General features: G+C 42.8%; 1 protein-coding gene across 3 annotated transcripts in view; it reads right to left on the reverse strand.

Annotated features, from left to right (window-relative positions):
* Nucleotides 1-19,850, reverse strand: part of znf462 (zinc finger protein 462) — a 111,738-nt gene that overhangs the window by 42,455 nt on the left and 49,433 nt on the right. For 2 of the 3 annotated variants that reach the window (XM_077235444.1, XM_077235445.1), the window contains exons 8-12: nucleotides 18,179-18,467; nucleotides 16,774-16,910; nucleotides 15,080-15,303; nucleotides 14,702-14,888; nucleotides 5,472-5,571 (exon numbers count right to left, since the gene is read on the reverse strand). In XM_077235444.1, the coding sequence (XP_077091559.1) occupies nucleotides 5,472-5,571; nucleotides 14,702-14,888; nucleotides 15,080-15,303; nucleotides 16,774-16,910; nucleotides 18,179-18,467 (937 nt within the window). Of the gene's footprint in view, nucleotides 1-1,780; nucleotides 4,327-5,471; nucleotides 5,572-14,701; nucleotides 14,889-15,079; nucleotides 15,304-16,773; nucleotides 16,911-18,178; nucleotides 18,468-19,850 lie in introns of those variants that run through there. The other variant, XM_077235446.1, reaches the window with a different exon arrangement.

Consider the following 19,850-nt stretch of genomic DNA (forward strand, 5'->3'; position numbering starts at 1 on the left):
TGCTCAGATCCTGCTCAGTTCCTGGTGTTCCGGCTCAGTTCCTGGCATTCCTGCTCAGTTCCTGGTGTTCCTGCTCAGTTCCTGGTGTTCCGGCTCAGTTCCTGGCGTTCTCGCTCAGTTCCTGGCATTCCCGTTCAGTTCCTGGCCTTCCTGCTTAGTTTCTGGTGTTCCGGCTCAGATCCTGCTCAGTTCCTGGTGTTCCGGCTCAGTTCCTGGCGTTCATGCACAGTTCCTGGCGTTCCTGCTCAGTTCCTGGCGTTCCTGCTCAGTTCCTGGTGTTCCTGCTCAGTTCCTGGTGTTCCGGCTCAGTTCCTGGCGTTCATGCACAGTTCCTGGCGTTCCTGCTCAGTTCCTGGCGTTCCTGCTCAGTTCCTGGTGTTCCTGCTCAGTTCCTGGTGTTCCGGCTCAGTTCCTGGCGTTCATGCACAGTTCCTGGCGTTCCTGCTCAGTTCCTGGTGTTCCTGCTCAGTTCCTGGTGTTCCGGCTCGGTTCCTGCTCAGTTCCTGGTGTTCCGGCTCAGTTCCTGGCGTTCATGCACAGTTCCTGGCGTTCCTGCTCAGTTCCTGGCGTTCCTGCTCAGTTCCTGGCGTTCCTGCTCAGTTCCTGGTGTTCCTGCTCAGTTCCTGGTGTTCCGGCTCAGTTCCCTGGCGTTCATGCACAGTTCCTGGCGTTCCTGCTCAGTTGCTGGCGTTCCTGCTCAGTTCCTGGTGTTCCGGCTCAGTTCCTGGCGTTCCTGCTCAGTTCCTAGCTTTCCTGCTCAGTTTCTGGTGTTCTGCAGATCCAGTCTCATGTGGAAAGCGCTGGTCTCTGTGGGTTTTATCCGTGTTTTCCTCTGACCTCATAACACTGGAACTGGGAAACACCAAAATTGCATCGTATTTCAACACTGTTTTCAACTCATGACACTTTGTCCTTGAACACAAGCGTTTATTATTCTCGCATTATAATAACACTGACACTCCTCAAGGGGTTTCCAAGATAAAGATGAATGTTGAATGTAAGATATGTTTCCTTTAATCATTGAGTTTTGAGTAGACATTTGATTAAACTGGAGAAATGCTTGTAAAATCTCGTATTAAATGCAAGTGCCTCAGTTCACAGACATGCCCTTATAATCTATTCCTGTTGGTTTGTTTCTGATTAAAAAACAAAAAAAAGGGAGTTTGTCAATGTTCTCTCAATGTTATGAACAAGCGTTCTTCAAGTAACGTTAATAGAACGTTCGTTAAAAGCTATCTGGTCTTTTATAATGTTCTCAAAACGATCAAACATAAACATTATTTATACATAAATTCCCCAGGGCTCCCTTGTAAAAGAGATTTGAATATCTCAATGGGACATCACCTGGTAAAATAAAGGATAAATAAAGTCAAATAAAAAAAATATACATCATTCATGGAACGTTTTTTTCTGAAATGGACGTTTGTCTAACGTTTTTTAAACGTTAAAGAGAAAATTCAAAAGTAACGTTCCCATAATGTTTGAAGAAAAATCAAGAAAAAAAGTTTTAAAACATTTAAATAACTGGATAAGTAACTGAAAAAACTTTACAAGGTGGTTTAATTTGTTACATTATCAACTAACAATAAGCAATATATTTTCACAGCATTTATTAACCATTGTTAATGCCAGTTAATATAAATGTTCATGTTAGTTCACAGTGCTTATTGTAAAACAATAAGCAAATAAATGTGTTAAAACAATATAAGAATATGGAAAATATTGATATGTTTAAACAGTTGATATGTTTTCCTAAACAGAAAACGAGGAAGCGTGTGTGTTTAGGTTATCTGATAACTTTATTACCAAGTTAAAAAAAGACAATGAATTACAATATTTACAGAATATAGAGAAAGCAAAGGAATAAAACTGTAAACAACCAGTCTAGTCGACATCACAACCCACCATCAGAAATCATCAGGAGTTTCACAGAAGGCCAAACGCAGGAGATCTAAGGTCAACTATGGCGCCGAGGATTAAAGGGAAACCAGAAAAACTAAAGCATATATATATACAGATATCCAGTGTGTCACAATAGTCTTAAAAGCTTATTTCTGATGGTTTTCTACACGGGTGTCTTTTAGAAAGGCTGGGCTACTCCTTATGAAGGGCTTTTTAAGGGTACAAAAGTTTTTTTTTTCTTAACCCGAACATTTACAACAGCTTTGAACAGTGGAGAGCTAAAAACGAAAAGAGACGTCATCTATTGATTTGTATTTTTCTTCTCTCTATTTTTTTTTTTTGTTAAGTTAAATATCAGAACAACACTTAAAGGAACAGACCCCGTTCAGTTTCAAACACTTAGCTTGGAGTTTATACACGGCTGCAAAACAGCATGCAGATTACCCAGAAGGCAACTGGGTTTCGCCCTCAGCAATGTCCAGTCATTGCTCGGGAAAGACAATCATATCTTGCTTTGGGACTTTGGGAAGCGACACTTTTGGTACAGAGGAGAGGTTTTGTTTTGAGTCGTCGTGTGTTTAGATGATGATCCAGTAGAAGCGTCTAACATATAAGGCTTTGGGGTTTTCGAGCAGCAACTTCCATCACGTACAATCTCAGCCTAACTGGGGAAAAGCTTCCGGAGAAACTGGAGAAAATCCTCTTTTAAAGGAACAATCCGAGTTCAAGAACCGAAAGTGACGGGATCGTCCTTCAGCTTATACGGACACTAAGGCTATGTTTACACGGGAACGATCTGAAGAGAAAACGCAAAAGTGGCGTTGCGTTATCACTTTTTATTCTGCGTTTAGACAAGCGTTATGGGGGGGAAATCCGCGTGTATATGGTGACGCAAAAGTAGTGTGTACTCCAGGCGGCTAGGGGGCGATGTGGAGCACTGCCACACAACAACACCAATATCTGAGAATATTTTGTACAACTGCTGAAAAGACTCTTGTACGTTTATCAGCTGCTAGGGCAACGTGAAGGTCGGACGTATGGAAATAATCCGACATGTTGGTTGTTATTTTCCTGTACTGGCGCATGCCTGTGACGTAAACGCGTACGCGACGAGAGCCGCCGTGAGCAGATTTGCGTTTTTACCAATTAGACGGGAACGCAATGGTGGAGCGTTTTTAAGATTTCCACTCTGGAGGCTGGTTTCACTTTTTTGCGTTTTTAAGCCCCCAAAACGCCGTCGCTGTGTAAACGAAAGGCACATCCGATAAAATATTTTTACGTTTTCACCCGGAATCGTTCTCGTGTAAACAGGGCCTAAGAAAATCACGTTTACGGTGCAGAAAAACACTGAATCTTGCATCTTTGTTCCAGTGTAAAAACTGAGCTGCTTGTTTTGAACCCGGAATACTCCTTTAACCATCCGTACGGGAGGAGAATCTACCTGAGATCGGCAGAAACACGTGATTTTTTTAATCCATCGATGTTCAACGTTATTAAAATGAAGTGGAAGTGAGCCGGGAAGAGGTCGAAATCCTCAATAAAAAGTAGCAATTTGCTACAAGTTTTTTTTTTCTGGGCTGGGCAAGTGTTGATACTCTAAAATCATGTCTAAAATAATCAAGATTATCTAGATAAACAACTATTCCTCAAGGAATTCAGCTACGGGAAGATTAACGCAAGGCTAAAATGTAAAAAAAACAGAAACCGTGTGTCGGCGTTCCGACCGAATCCGAAACCCTTCCCGCGTTTCGTGTGGTTTCTCGTCTGTGACGAACGTTACGCGCGACACACCGTCTTCAAGACTATCAGTGTGTGTGTGTGTGTGCGTTCACCGCGGCGGAAGACATTCGATTCTTATCGGACGCTGTTATCTTTCATAAACGAATGGGAAAGTGCATTGAAAGGAACATTGAGAAGGGCTTCGAACGGGGAAATCTCAGGCTTACGGACTGACTCGGGATTCGATCGGAATATCGACTTCACGGTTTCATTCACTATTGGTTACCAATATATCAACATCTGTCCTGAGGGACCAAGTCACACTTTGTAAAATTCAGTGTAAGATTCAGCAACTGAACAAACATCTACCGATACTCCAAATCTAGCTTTTTTTTAAACCAAAAACAAGCAGCCAAAACAAATGATAAACGGACAGACAAACGTACGACATTCTTAACCACGTCTAAAGCCAAACGACGTGTTTCACTACAGCGTTCCTTTTGCTCCTAGGGGTCGTTGTTTTTGGTCTTCTCGTCTTCCTGGTTCTGAATCGGACTCTTGGATTGGTCAGATTGATCCGCCCCTGCAGCGTCCACAGTGTTAGTGGATTGGTCGATCCCCCTGTCAATCACAGCTGCTGGACCAATCAGAGGCAGAGTTGATGAGGGAACAGGACTGGCGTCTTTCTTGCTGTCGTTAACAGTCCTGAAAACATCAGATGTGTGTTCAGATTTACAGGCGGATTAATGTGCCACATTTTATAAGAGTTAAAATCCTGTCATTAATTACCCGGAAGACTTTCGTTCATCTTTCAGATTTCTGTCCCTTCATTGAAAGTCTGTTCACGCAAGTAGGGCTGGGGATCGTTCGGATTTTTAACGATTTGATTTTGATTCTGCTTATCGATTCTGATTCTTTTCGATTCCTAATTTCAATTCCGATAAGATAAAAATAACTTAGTTTTCACATTTAGTCCTATTGAAAAACATGTAATTGTAGCTGAATATCATAAACAGGCTAAAGAACACTTACACAAGAAACGTTTGCCTGTGGTTTAAAAATCTCAGTAATTTAAAAACAAGAACAAATAAAAAATTATAAAATTAACTGAACAAAGATACGATTGAAATAAACAGTGTTTTAAGATTTTCAGGTTCAGAAACTGTAATCAAATGTGGAATAACACTGAACTTTATAAATAAAATATACATTACAAATATAGTTATAAAGTTATTCAGTGAAGAACGAGTGATTATTCTCTGTGTCTTCTGTTGTGTGATTAGTGTTATTATAGAGCAGGAATATTAGTGCTGTCACTTTATGAGCTGCACAGATCCAGTATACTGATACACACCAACACAGAAACTCTCTCTCACGCTTCAATGGCTTAAACTCATATCGAAATGCTCACAGAGAAATCGATAAGAGGAATACAAATTATTTTTTCAATTCCTGACCTCAAGTATTCGATTCCAGAGTTGATTTTTGATTCCCAACCCTACACCCAAAATTGTAAAATAAATCCATATGCGCTTAAATTTGGTCAAACAGAAGCTGAAGAACCAGTGAGGTTTGTTCTCGCATGTGAAAAACTTCTGTTTATGATTTATATGCGAATCAAAGCCTACATTCGATCTCTTCCTCATATAAAGAAATCGTGTCTCTTCAGAAAGCTTGGATTAAACCGCTTCACTCATATGGATTTATTTTCTCTTTATAAATGTTGTGAAGCGAGTTTCAGCGGAGGCGCAGAAATGTTCTGACGATGACGGAAAGTCTTACGGGTTGGAGCGACACGAAGCGAGTAATAAACGACAGGATTGTGATTTGATTTGAATCGTGAGACTCACATGCCGTGTCGAAGGACGTGTCGTTCCCATTCAATGCTCAGCGTGAACGTGCGTCCGCAGAACTCACACGGATAGCGTTTCACAGGAGACTCCGGAGCACCTGCAACACCAGCACAACACAACCTTAACACAACCTGAACACAACCTGAACACAACCTTAACACAACCTTAACACAACACTCACTGAGCAAACGGCAAACAGATTCTTAAACATTCAACATGTCATCAGGATCTTACAACCAATTCAGTGACATTTTACATTTACATTCAGATGCTTTTATCTAAAGAACACTGCAGTCCTGATTTACAGTAATGCTTTAGCTCAGGTAATATATATATATGTATATGTGTGTGTGTGTGTATTTGATTCATTAGATATTTCTTAACCCAGGGTTCGTACAGACACTGTAAAATGAAATTCCAGGACTTTAAGCACGACTTTTATTGGTTTTGAAGGACTACAATCAGAGATCTCACTTATCAAACAATATCTTTATTATCTTTCAAATTCTTAAAAAAAAGTAAATATATAAATAAAAATAAGCTAATAAAACATGGAACAAATAAAGTGCAGCGGATGCAATGACTGTTGTAACTTTAACCATTGAAAGGAAACTATGACAAAGATATCGCGTTCCTTATTCAAACTGATTTATTCTCCTATTAATATACGATTGAGCTGAAGAATAAAAGCTGTATCATGGATATTTATGAGTAATATCACACTCATAGACATGAGAAATGCCTCTATATGTATATCAGACGGGTTGAAGCGTTGATTTTGTGTGAAAAGGCTGTTTTATTAATAAAATCAAACACTCATTTCACATATCTGTTCTCAGACACCGGAGATAACTTAAACTCAGCACTCATTTTCTTCTCTCATAAAAGCTCAAATCTAATTGGACGGCGTCTATTGTTTCGGGATCAATTGTTTCGTACATTTACGTCGCCTAATCGTGATGTTTTGTGCAAAAGGGCCGTAATGAAGACACTACATGATTGTTTTTTTTTTTCAGATTTGAGCTCTATTTGCCTCCAAAGCTTGACGGACTAGTGTATAGAAAACACTCTAGAGTTTACTTTACTGCACTTTATCCGTTTGCATCTGTAGATTTCAATCTCAAAGTCACGAAAAGTGAGAACAAAATTGTATTCATCAATGTTTTGTAGGAGACTAAGAGTCAGATTTACTAACGGCTCGCTCCAGCGCGCACACTCTTTGGTGTTAAAAACAAATGTCAGGATTTACTAAACACACGCAGTGAGAATAAGCGCTGAACAGACGTGAACACGGGTATTATCTGCGGCTGATCTTATTGCATATGCATGAGTTTCCCTTTCAGGTGCAAAATGTATGGAGCAGAGGATGGAAATGAAAAGGTTTGCGTTCGTCAATAGGCCTATGTCACACTTCCTGTTTCCGGAACGCGGAGTAGGGATACAGAACTTCCGGTCAACAGTATTTCACGATAAGGATTCAGATTATCAGCCATAATGTCTAAACCATCCGAGGTAGACTGACCATGAGCTATGAGGTTGTGAAACAAAGGAAATCAACCTTGTTTTAAGAAAAACATGTTTTATCTGCGATCTTATGAAAAAAAACTACACTACCCACAATCCTAAGCGTAGCAGCAACGTCTGCTGATTGGTCCAACTCGCTGTTACCATAGAAACGTTTACCTCACTGGACCCGCAGCTGTTGTTGTAGTGTACCGGGTTGCTCTTCATCAGGATGTAGACAGCCATACCTCAGCTTTCACGCTTTCCGGAGGACGAAACACTCCGCAAGTCTTGGGTTAGGCTAATAATGAGGGATGAGGGGCCTTCTTTTAATATTCTCCGGGGCAGCACTTTCGTTCGCAGTTTGAAAAGGAGAGCATCTAACGTTACGTCCAGGAAAGTGGTCGGAATAGACTTAAAGCCAATACTATACCAAGCCGGTTTCCCTGGAATAACGGGTGTTAATCAGCCCCATCGTCGGTCAGTTGTTGACCGCGTTAGGCAGGTCGCGGAGAGATTTGGTCCAGCGGTATCTATCGGACTCCGCCATTGTAAAAAGCTAACCGGATAGAGCTGCATCCCGACTAAAAGACGACATTTTCGTGACATAGGCCTATGTACTGGTGTACTCGCATTATTTATCGGCCAAAAAAAGCATGTCTTACACCAGACGCTGGAAGATTGCTGGGTCATTATGGAAATGATCTGACTGCGTTTGTGATCTGTTCATTAGCGAGTCGTAAGTAAATAACGCGCAGAACTTTACACTGTCATCCGCGCTGTTTTATAGTTCTCACACTCATATGCCCTGTTTAATAAATCTGGCCATAACAGTAATTCTGTCAGCACCACTATCATCAAATATTATTAACTAATCTTTCTTTCTTTCTTTCTTTCTTTCTTTCTTTCTAACTAATATTTATTTCTAACTAATCTTTCTTTCTTTCTTTCTAGCTAATCTTTCTTTCTTTTATAACTAACTAACTATTCTTTCTTTCTTTCTAATCTTTCTTTCTTTCTAACTATTCTTTCTTTCTTTCTTTCTTTTTTTCTAACTTTTCATTCTTTCTTTCTAACTTTTCATTCTTTCTAACTTTTCATTCTTTCTTTCTAACTTTTCATTCTTTCTTTCTAACTTTTCATTCTTTCTTTCTAACTTTTCATTCTTTCTAACTATTCTTTCTTTCTTTCTTTCTAACTTTTCTTTCTTTCTTTCTAGGTAGACGCAGGCCTGTCACAATAACAAATTTTGCTGGACGATTAATTGTCCAAGAAATTATTGCGATAAACGATAATATTGATAATAAACAATAATATTGTTGTTCTGAGACCATTTTAATCTAAAATAATGATGTGTCAGAGTCACTGTCGAGCCCTCTTGAGGTGTCGTGGGCTAGTCGACGAAACACTGAGGACGGAATTTGCCCACTTGAAGACCCTAGAGATGTTCCCTACTCCGCTCAATCCAGAGGGTTGTTATGGGGGGACCGCACTGTGGTTGCAGCCGTTGTGTGTGCTGACGCGCAATACACTATTAACACCAGACAGAAGATTCACGTCACCAGATGGAAAGAAGCGTAAATGGATGGAGAAGCATAGGTTACTGTAAAGCTACGTCTTAGTTGGTGATTATCTTGGCGAAAGCCGAGTACAAATCAGCATGAAGTTTTAACATCTACTCTCGTGTAATGGAAATCATAATGGCATAATAATGCAGGTACACTTTTTCAAAGATCAATCAACTTTTATGTGCACTAGTTTGTGTGTGTGTGCTCGCGTCTCATATGAGTATGTGCACTAGTATGTGTGTGTGTGCTCGCGTCTCATATGAGTATGTGCACTAGTTTGTGTGTGTGTGCTCGCGTCTCATATGAGTATGTGCACTAGTTTGTGTTTGTGTGTTCGCGTCTCATATGAGTATGTGCACTAGTTTGTGTTTGTGTGCTCGCGTCTCATATGAGTATGTGCACTAGTTTGTGTGTGTGTGCTCGCGTCTCATATGAGTATGTGCACTAGTTTGTGTGTGTGTGCTCGCGTCTCATATGAGTATGTGCACTAGTATGTGTGTGTGTGCTCGCGTCTCATATGAGTATGTGCACTAGTTTGTGTGTGTGTGCTCGCGTCTCATATGAGTATGTGCACTAGTTTGTGTTTGTGTGTTCGCGTCTCATATGAGTATGTGCACTAGTTTGTGTTTGTGTGCTCGCGTCTCATATGAGTATGTGCACTAGTTTGTGTGTGTGTGCTCGCGTCTCATATGAGTATGTGCACTAGTTTGTGTGTGTGTGCTCGCGTCTCATATGAGTATGTGCACTAGTTTGTGTGTGTGTGCTCGCGTCTCATATGAGTATGTGCACTAGTTTGTGTGTGTGTGCTCGCGTCTCATATGAGTATGTGCACTAGTTTGTGTGTGTGTGCTCGCGTCTCATATGAGTATGTGCACTAGTTTGTGTGTGTGTGCTCGCGTCTCATATGAGTATGTGCACTAGTTTGTGTGTGTGTGCTCGCGTCTCATATGAGTATGTGCACTAGTTTGTGTGTGTGTGCTCGCGTCTCATATGAGTATGTGCACTAGTTTGTGTGTGTGTGCTCGCGTCTCAGATGAGTATGTGCACTAGTTTGTGTGTGTGTGCTCGCGTCTCATATGAGTATGTGCACTAGTTTGTGTGTGTGTGCTCGCGTCTCATATGAGTATGTGCACTAGTTTGTGTGTGTGTGCTCGCGTCTCATATGAGTATGTGCACTAGTTTGTGTGTGTGTGCTCGCGTCTCATATGAGTATGTGCACTAGTATGTGTGTGTGTGCTCGCGTCTCATATGAGTATGTGCACTAGTTTGTGTGTGTGTGCTCGCGTCTCATATGAGTATGTGCACTAGTTTGTGTTTGTGTGTTCGCGTCTCATATGAGTATGTGCACTAGTTTGTGTTTGTGTGCTCGCGTCTCATATGAGTATGTGCACTAGTTTGTGTGTGTGTGCTCGCGTCTCATATGAGTATGTGCACTAGTTTGTGTGTGTGTGCTCGCGTCTCATATGAGTATGTGCACTAGTTTGTGTGTGTGTGCTCGCGTCTCATATGAGTATGTGCACTAGTTTGTGTGTGTGTGCTCGCGTCTCATATGAGTATGTGCACTAGTTTGTGTGTGTGTGCTCGCGTCTCATATGAGTATGTGCACTAGTTTGTGTGTGTGTGCTCGCGCTCATATGAGTATGTGCACTAGTTTGTGTGTGTGTGCTCGCGTCTCATATGAGTATGTGCACTAGTTTGTGTGTGTGTGCTCGCGTCTCATATGAGTATGTGCACTAGTTTGTGTGTGTGTGCTCGCGTCTCATATGAGTATGTGCACTAGTTTGTGTGTGTGTGCTCGCGTCTCATATCTGTATGTGCACTAGTTTGTGTGTGTGTGTGTGCTCGCGTCTCATATGAGTATGTGCACTAGTTTGTGTGTGTGTGCTCGCGTCTCATATGAGTATGTGCACTAGTTTGTGTGTGTGTGCTCGCGTCTCATATGAGTATGTGCACTAGTTTGTGTGTGTGTGCTCGCGTCTCATATGAGTATGTGCACTAGTTTGTGTGTGTGTGCTCGCGTCTCATATGAGTATGTGCACTAGTTTGTGTGTGTGTGTGTGTGCTCGCGTCTCATATGAGTATGTGCACTAGTTTGTGTGTGTGTGCTCGCGTCTCATATCTGTATGTGCACTAGTTTGTGTGTGTGTGTGTGCTCGCGTCTCATATGAGTATGTGCACTAGTTTGTGTGTGTGTGTGCTCGCGTCTCATATGAGTATGTGCACTAGTTTGTGTGTGTGTGCTCGCGTCTCATATGAGTATGTGCACTAGTTTGTGTGTGTGTGTGTGTGCTCGCGTCTCATATGAGTATGTGCACTAGTTTGTGTGTGTGTGCTCGCGTCTCATATGAGTATGTGCACTAGTTTGTGTGTGTGTGAGCATGCGTCTCATATGAATATTTGCACTAGTTTGTGTGTGTGTGCTCGCGTCTCATGTGAGTATGTGCACTAGTTTGTGTGTGTGTGCTCGCGTCTCATATGAGTATGTGCACTAGTTTGTGTGTGTGAGCATGCGTCTCATATGAATATGTGCACTAGTTTGTGTGTGTGTGCTCGCGTCTCATATGAGTATGTGCACTAGTTTGTGTGTGTGTGCTCGCGTCTCATATGAGTATGTGTACTAGTTTGTGTGTGTGTGCTCGCGTCTCATATGAGTATGTGCACTAGTTTGTGTGTGTGTGCTCGCCTCTCATATGAGTATGTGCACTAGTTTGTGTGTGTGTGCTCGCGTCTCATATGAGTATGTGCACTAGTTTGTGTGTGTGTGCTCGCGTCTCATGTGAGTATGTGCACTAGTTTGTGTGTGTGTGCTCGCGTCTCATATGAGTATGTGCACTAGTTTGTGTGTGTGAGCATGCGTCTCATATGAATATGTGCACTAGTTTGTGTGTGTGTGCTCGCGTCTCATATGAGTATGTGCACTAGTTTGTGTGTGTGTGTGCTCGCGTCTCATATGAGTATGTGCACTAGTTTGTGTGTGTGTGATCGCGTCTCATATGAGTATGTGCACTAGTTTGTGTGTGTGTGTGTGTGCTCGCGTCTCATATGAGTATGTGCACTAGTTTGTGTGTGTGTGCTCGCGTCTCATATGAGTATGTGCACTAGTTTGTGTGTGTGTGCTCGCGTCTCATGTGAGTATGTGCACTAGTTTGTGTGTGTGTGCTCGCGTCTCATATGAGTATGTGCACTAGTTTGTGTGTGTGTGCTCGCGTCTCATATGAGTATGTGCAAAAGTTTGTGTGTGTGTGCTCGCGTCTCATATGAATATGTGCACTAGTTTGTGTTTGTGTGCTCGCGTCTCATATGAGTATGTGCACTAGTTTGTGTGTGTGTGTGTGTGCTCGCGTCTCATATGAGTATGTGCACTAGTTTGTGTGTGTGTGCTCGCGTCTCATATGAGTATGTGCACTAGTTTGTGTGTGTGTGCTCGCGTCTCATATGAGTATGTGCACTAGTTTGTGTGTGTGTGCTCGCGTCTCATATGAGTATGTGCACTAGTTTGTGTGTGTGTGCTCGCGTCTCATATGAGTATGTGCACTAGTTTGTGTGTGTGTGCTCGCGTCTCATATGAATATGTGCACTAGTTTGTGTGTGTGTGATCGCGTCTCATATGAGTATGTGCACTAGTTTGTGTGTGTGTGTGTGTGCTCGCGTCTCATATGAGTATGTGCACTAGTTTGTGTGTGTGTGCTCGCGTCTCATATGAGTATGTGCACTAGTTTGTGTGTGTGTGTGTGTGCTCGCATCTCATATGAGTATGTGCACTAGTTTGTGTGTGTGTGATCGCGTCTCATATGAGTATGTGCACTAGTTTGTGTGTGTGTGTGTGTGCTCGCGTCTCATATGAGTATGTGCACTAGTTTGTGTGTGTGTGCTCGCGTCTCATATGAGTATGTGCACTAGTTTGTGTGTGTGTGCTCGCGTCTCATATGAGTATGTGCACTAGTTTGTGTGTGTGTGATCGCGTCTCATATGAGTATGTGCACTAGTTTGTGTGTGTGTGATCGCGTCTCATATGAGTATGTGCACTAGTTTGTGTGTGTGTGTGTGTGCTCGCGTCTCATATGAGTATGTGCACTAGTTTGTGTGTGTGTGCTCGCGTCTCATATGAGTATGTGCACTAGTTTGTGTGTGTGTGCTCGCGTCTCATATGAGTATGTGCACTAGTTTGTGTGTGTGTGCTCGCGTCTCATATGAGTATGTGCACTAGTTTGTGTGTGTGTGCTCGCGTCTCATATGAGTATGTGCACTAGTTTGTGTGTGTGTGCTCGCGTCTCATATGAGTATGTGCACTAGTTTGTGTGTGTGTGGTCGCGTCTCATATGAGTATGTGCACTAGTTTGTGTGTGTGTGCTCGCGTCTCATATGAGTATGTGCACTAGTTTGTGTGTGTGTGCTCGCGTCTCATATGAGTATGTGCACTAGTTTGTGTGTGTGTGATCGCGTCTCATATGAGTATGTGCACTAGTTTGTGTGTGTGTGATCGCGTCTCATATGAGTATGTGCACTAGTTTGTGTGTGTGTGTGTGTGCTCGCGTCTCATATGAGTATGTGCACTAGTTTGTGTGTGTGTGCTCGCGTCTCATATGAGTATGTGCACTAGTTTGTGTGTGTGTGCTCGCGTCTCATATGAGTATGTGCACTAGTTTGTGTGTGTGTGCTCGCGTCTCATATGAGTATGTGCACTAGTTTGTGTGTGTGTGCTCGCGTCTCATATGAGTATGTGCACTAGTTTGTGTGTGTGTGCTCGCGTCTCATGTGAGTATGTGCACTAGTTTGTGTGTGTGTGCTCGCGTCTCATATGAGTATGTGCACTAGTTTGTGTGTGTGTGCTCGCGTCTCATATGAGTATGTGCACTAGTTTGTGTTTGTGTGCTCGCGTCTCATATGAGTATGTGCACTAGTTTGTGTGTGTGTGCTCGCGTCTCATATGAATATGTGCACTAGTTTGTGTTTGTGTGCTCGCGTCTCATATGAGTATGTGCAGTAGTTTGTGTGTGTGTGTGTGCTCGCGTCTCATATGAGTATGTGCACTAGTTTGTGTGTGTGTGCTCGCGTCTCATATGAGTATGTGCACTAGTTTGTGTGTGTGTGCTCGCGTCTCATATGAGTATGTGCACTAGTTTGTGTGTGTGTGCTCGCGTCTCATATGAGTATGTGCACTAGTTTGTGTGTGTGTGCTCGCGTCTCATATGAGTATGTGCACTAGTTAGTGTGTGTGTGCTCGCGTCTCATATGAGTATGTGCGTGAAGAGTTTGTGTGTGCACGCATCTCGTGAGTGTGTGTGTAGAGTTTGTGTGTATGTGCGTGAGCGACTTTAGGTGTGTCGTTGTGCATTTCATATGTATTTGTTTGAGCATATGGAATTGTTTCATGTGTGCGTGAATGAAGTTTGATTTAAGCCCTAGACGGCGCCTCATATGAGGGAGAGAGAGAGCGCGCGCGAGAGAGAGGGACGAGCGAGAGGTAGTGCTGCGCGAATGCGCTACGGCAATCAAATACGATTTGAAATAGGCTTAGTAAAATAAAACAATAACAAAAAAATTGTGGCGGGTCGCCACAAATAAATGAACGTATGAGAAACCCTGCCATGTGACTGACAAGCGCCACTGAAAAGACCTTGCAACTGACAAGAGGGTTCACCGAGAGTTGTCATCCAGTCTCTTTGGTAGAGAGAGAGGGAGAGAGAGAGAGAGAGAGAGAGAGAGAGAGAGAGAGAGAGAGAGAGAGGGAGAGAGAGAGACAGAGAGAGAGAGAGAGACAGAGAGAGAGAGAGAGAGAGAGAGAGACAGAGAGAGAGAGAGAGAGAGAGAGAGAGGGAGAGAGAGAGAGAGAGAGAGAGAGAGAGAGAGTGAGAGAGAGAGAGAGAGAGAGAGAGAGAGAGAGACAGAGAGAGAGAGAAAGAGAGAGAGAGAGAGAGACGAGGAAAACAAACAAGCATGCAAATGGAAATTATCGCGGCCGGAAAAATTATCGAGGTAATTTTTTTTATCGTGCGATTAATTGATTTATTGACTATCGCGACAGGCCAAGGTAGACGTGTCTCAGCTGAGAGTCACTGATGCGAGTTTGAGTAACTCTGATCCAGCGCTTGACAGCGTTATATGTTTGACCTCCTGTTGATTATCTTCACCCAGAATGAGTGAATCTGCTGTTACCTGTGTCCTCCGTCTCGTCCGGAAGCTTCTCCTCCTCTTCCTCATCCATCATCTCCTCCTCCTCTTCGTCTGCCTCCTCTTCTTCTCTCTCCTCTTCCTCGCTGCTGTTCGTGTCCTTCATCTTGTCCTTCATCAGCTCCAGCTGGTCCAGGTTCACCCGCCCCACCAGCTCAAAGTTACGGATCACCTGCGGATCAATTGGAATATGGTATCAAACATTTGTGAATTAGCAGCGAGTCTTCCAGGAGTCCTGTTTAAAATGAGACCAAACTTAAGTCTGTGCTTAAGTTTTTTCGCACAGACATTTTTGTCCAGTATGGACCTGTGTGTAACTTTTTTTAGCTGCTGCAGAGGTGTTGTGGAGGTCAGGACAGGCACCTTGTGTTCCTCTCGCAGGTGAGCCTCCAGCTCGTGCAGGAGCTTGCTGTCGTAGTAGCAGAGCTGGCACTGGTACGGCTTCAGCTCCTCGTGCTTCTGGATGTGCATCTGCAGGTTCTGCTCGCTGGAGCAGGTGAAGGTGCATTTATGACAGCGGAAGACCAGGCCCTCCAGGTGACGGGACAGCTTCGAGCGCGAGACCTCCAGCGGCGCCACACGCTCCTCTGACACACACACACACACACACACACACACACACACACACACACAGTCAATCGATCAGCACCTGAAACCTTCTACTCTTAATGCATTCATCTATAGAGGTCATGCACGTCACCGTCGGCCGGAGTGACTGCGGTCACACACACTGAGTGAAAGAAACACTGAGGTCAAGTCATCTTCGTCTATACAGCGCTTTATACAATATAGATGTTTTAAAGCAGCTTTACAGTGATAATAGGAGATTACAGTAACAGAGATCGTTTAGGCTTTACAGCAGATCTAGAATAAAGTTATTGTCCAGATAAAGTTAGTTTTGACTGATTTACTTCCGTCGCAACGATCATTAGTTATTAACTTAGCGGCCGCTAACACCTTTCAACAGAAAACTTTTAATGTGTTCTGTCCGTTCATTCACACACAACAGCTCTCGAGAACGCAAACTGTAAAATAGGTTCCAAGGTGCAAGTTTACTTTTCTTCATCTCAGTTTCATCTCATTTTCATCTCAGTGTAAACGAGGAGCGGCAGAAACACTGAGCGACAGCATTTGTTTTCAGCGTGAATGCCGCACAAACGCATCTAAAACGGGAAAGAGCTTTGAGATTGACTATATAAATAGATTTGACAATAAATCTGAGGTATATTTTCACAGACTGCTAAAGCTACAGAACAGAGAAGCAAATGAATCGCTGCGATTCACAGAAACTGGATTCAGTCAGATCCAGATTGCAGTAATTTTGTGTCAATTTGCTGAATTATGGGGTAAAATCAAACCCTATATATTGTATTTTTATATATTGTATTGTTATATATTGTATTGACAACTCATCAATTAAACATTTACCGTCGTATATTCTGCATAATTGGATGTTTTTAAATAAACACTGACACTAAACTACACAAGTTTTAGGGCCCGACGATATGATGATATATATAACACTGATATAAGTGATCACATGGATTTAGACATTGTATTTATATAAAGCATTCACAGGCAAATTTGCTTTATGTTTTTCCCCGGCGTGGAAATCAAGCTCATATACATGTCAGAAACACGATTCCGGCTGCATGTCAATATCCACGATCACTGGATCTTTGGGAAGTTGTTAGAAACACTATATCGAGTCCAAGCTTCAGTTTAATCTGATAATCGTTAGTTTTACTGGCGTTTTTGCAGTTTCCCTATTAAATCCAGTCACTCAGCAGCTCTTCTGACACTCAGTCCGTGTTCTGGCGGGAAAGTGTCAATGCATAACCTCTATAATATAATTTATATTTAATGATATCTAATCAATTGTATAATACAATTTGTTTATGTGGATAAAATAAAAATAAAGTAAGGAAAAAATTAATAAATGATCAATGAGCCAATGAGTTAAATGACCCACTGAACACAGAGAGCCAAAAGAAAACCAACATCGAAATAAATTGATGAAACGCTAATAATGAAATGATTAGACATGAGTGTGTCACCTCTGTGCAGGACGATGTGGTCGATCATGCTGGACTTGTGTTTACTGTGGTACAGACAGAAGGGGCATCGAAGGTCTTTCAGAAGCTCCTCCGATCCACTGCTGTGACCGCCTTCCACATGCAGCGTGAACGTAGACCTGACACACACACACACACACACACACACACACACACGCACACACACACACGCACACACACACACGCACACGCACACACGCAGATGCACACACGCAGATGCGCACACGCACACACACACACGCACATACGCACAAGCACACGCACGCACACGCGCGCACACACACACGCGCACGCGCACACGCACACGCGCACACACACACACACACGCACGCGCGCAAACGCACACACACACGCACACGCGCACGCGCACACACACACGCACACACACACGCACACACACACACGCACACACACACGCACACACACGCACACACACACGAACACACACGCACGCGCACACACACGCGCACACGCGCACACACACGCGCACACAGACACACACGCACACACACACACACGCGCACACACACACGCACACACACACGCACACACACACACACACACACACACACGCACACACACACACACACACACACACACACGCACACACACGAACACACACACGCACGCGCACACACACGCGCACACGCACACGCGCACACACACGCGCACACAGACACACGCACACGCACGCGCACACACACATACACACACACACACACACACACACACAGGGATATTCTGATGATTAGATTCCAGCCGTTTCAAGATCAGGTTTTCTCAAACTGGGTTTTGTGAGTGGATGAAAAGCTAATATAATAACTGTCAAAATAAAATAAAATAAAGACTTTAAAAATATATATATAATAAAAATGAAATATTGTATTATATAATGATAACATAAAATTAAAATAAATCTAAAAATAAAAACGAATCAAAAAGAGTTGATGAAAAGCTTATAATTAAAGAATTTTAAGAATTTTAAAGTAAAATCAATCAAAATAAGACACTAAAAAATATTTTATCACGTAATTTAACGTAAAGTTAATATTTACAAAATTTACTAAAATAAAATGTTATCATGTAATGTTATCGTTAAATTAAAATAATTAAAAAGTCAATAAGAGTTGAAGAAAAGCTAATAAGGAAATCATGAAAACGTAAATTTAAAAAAGTTGCAAAATCAAAACAAAGTAAAAAATAATAATAATACAAATATAAAAAAACAATGTACTTAAATAATAATAATGTTATCATATAATGTTAACGTAAAATTAATATAATAAAAAAAAATCAAAAACAGTTAATAAGGAAATCCTGATTTTAATCAAGCGCTTAAATGCGATGCGAGTGAGTTTGGATTAAAGCACAGAGATAAAGGTCATACTTGTAGCAGGTGAAGAAGGAGCAGTCCTTGCACTTGAAGAGCTTCTTGCCCCCGTGCCGGTCCCGGTAGTGTCTGCGCAGACTCTGCATGTAGCCGGAGCTGAACTCGCAGAACTCGCAGGTGAGGATGGAGTCGGGCCGGGCCGGAGCAGCGGGAGCGTCGGGAAGAGGAGGAGGAGGAGGAAGAGGAGGAGGAGGAGGAGGAGAAACATCGGCCTGGACTCGAGACGCCTGCTGGAAGTGACTGAGCTGCTGCTGAACATCCGCCGGCTCCAGATACGCCAGCGACTCTGAGACGAGATGAGACAAGATGAGACAAGATGAGAAGAGACGAGAAGAGACAAGAAGAGAAAGAGAAAAGAAGAGACGAAAAGAGACGAGAAGAGAAGAGAACAGACGAGAAGAGAAAGAGAAGAGACGAGAAGCAGAAGAGACGAGAAGAGACAAGAAGAGACAAGAAGAGAAAGAGAAAAGAAGAGAAGAGACGAGAAGAGAACAGACGAGAAGAGAAAGAGAAGAGAAAGAGAAGAGACGAGACGAGAAGAGACGAGAAGAGACGAGAAGAGGCGAGAAGAGACGAGAAGAGATGAGAAGAGAAAGAGAAGAGACGAGAAGAGAAAGAGAAGAGACGAGACGAGAAAGAGAAGAGACGAGATGAGACGAGACGAGAAGAGATGAGAAGAGAAAGAGAAGAGACGAGAAGAGAAAGAGAAGAGACGAGACGAGAAGAGAAAGAGAAGAGACGAGATGAGACGAGACGAGAAGAGACGAGAAGAGAAAGAGAAGAGAAGAGACGAGAAGAGACGAGAAGAGATGAGAAGAGAAAGAGAAGAGAAAGAGACGAGACGAGAAGAGACGAGAAGAGGCGAGAAGAGAAGAGACGAGAAGAGACGAGAAGAGAAAGAGAAGAGACGAGAACAGACGAGAAGAGAAAGAGAAGAGACGAGCAGCAGAAGAGACGAGAAGAGACAAGAAGAGACAAGAAGAGAAAGAGAAAAGAAGAGAAGAGACGAGAAGAGAACAGACGAGAAGAGAAAGAGAAGAGACGAGACGAGAAGAGACGAGAAGAGAAGAGTAGAGACGAGAAGAGGCGAGAAGAGACGAGAAGAGATGAGAAGAGAAAGAGAAGAGACGAGACGAGAAGAGAAAGAGAAGAGACGAGACGAGAAGAGAAAGAGAAGAGACGAGATGAGACGAGACGAGACGAGAAGAGAAAGAGAAGAGACGAGAAGAGACGAGAAGAGATGAGAAGAGACGAGAAGAGATGAGAAGAGAAAGAGAAGAGAAAGAGACGAGACGAGAAGAGACGAGAAGAGGCGAGAAGAGAAGAGACGAGAAGAGACGAGAAGAGAAAGAGAAGAGACGAGAACAGACGAGAAGAGAAAGAGAAGAGACGAGCAGCAGAAGAGACGAGAAGAGACAAGAAGAGACAAGAAGAGAAAGAGAAAAGAAGAGAAGAGACGAGAAGAGAAGAGAAAGAGAAGAGACGAGATGAGACGAGACGAGACGAGAAGAGAAAGAGAAGAGACGAGAAGAGACGAGAAGAGATGAGAAGAGAAAGAGAAGAGACGAGACGAGAAGAGGCGAGAAGAGAAGAGACGAGAAGAGAAAGAGAAGAGACGAGACGAGAAGAGACGAGAAGAGAAGAGACGAGAAGAGAAGAGATGAGAAGA

The sequence above is a fragment of the Siphateles boraxobius genome, unplaced genomic scaffold (genome assembly GCF_051911475.1).
Source record: "Siphateles boraxobius isolate OS27281-9 unplaced genomic scaffold, OSU_SipBor_1 192, whole genome shotgun sequence".
Lineage (NCBI taxonomy): Eukaryota > Metazoa > Chordata > Actinopteri > Cypriniformes > Leuciscidae > Siphateles > Siphateles boraxobius.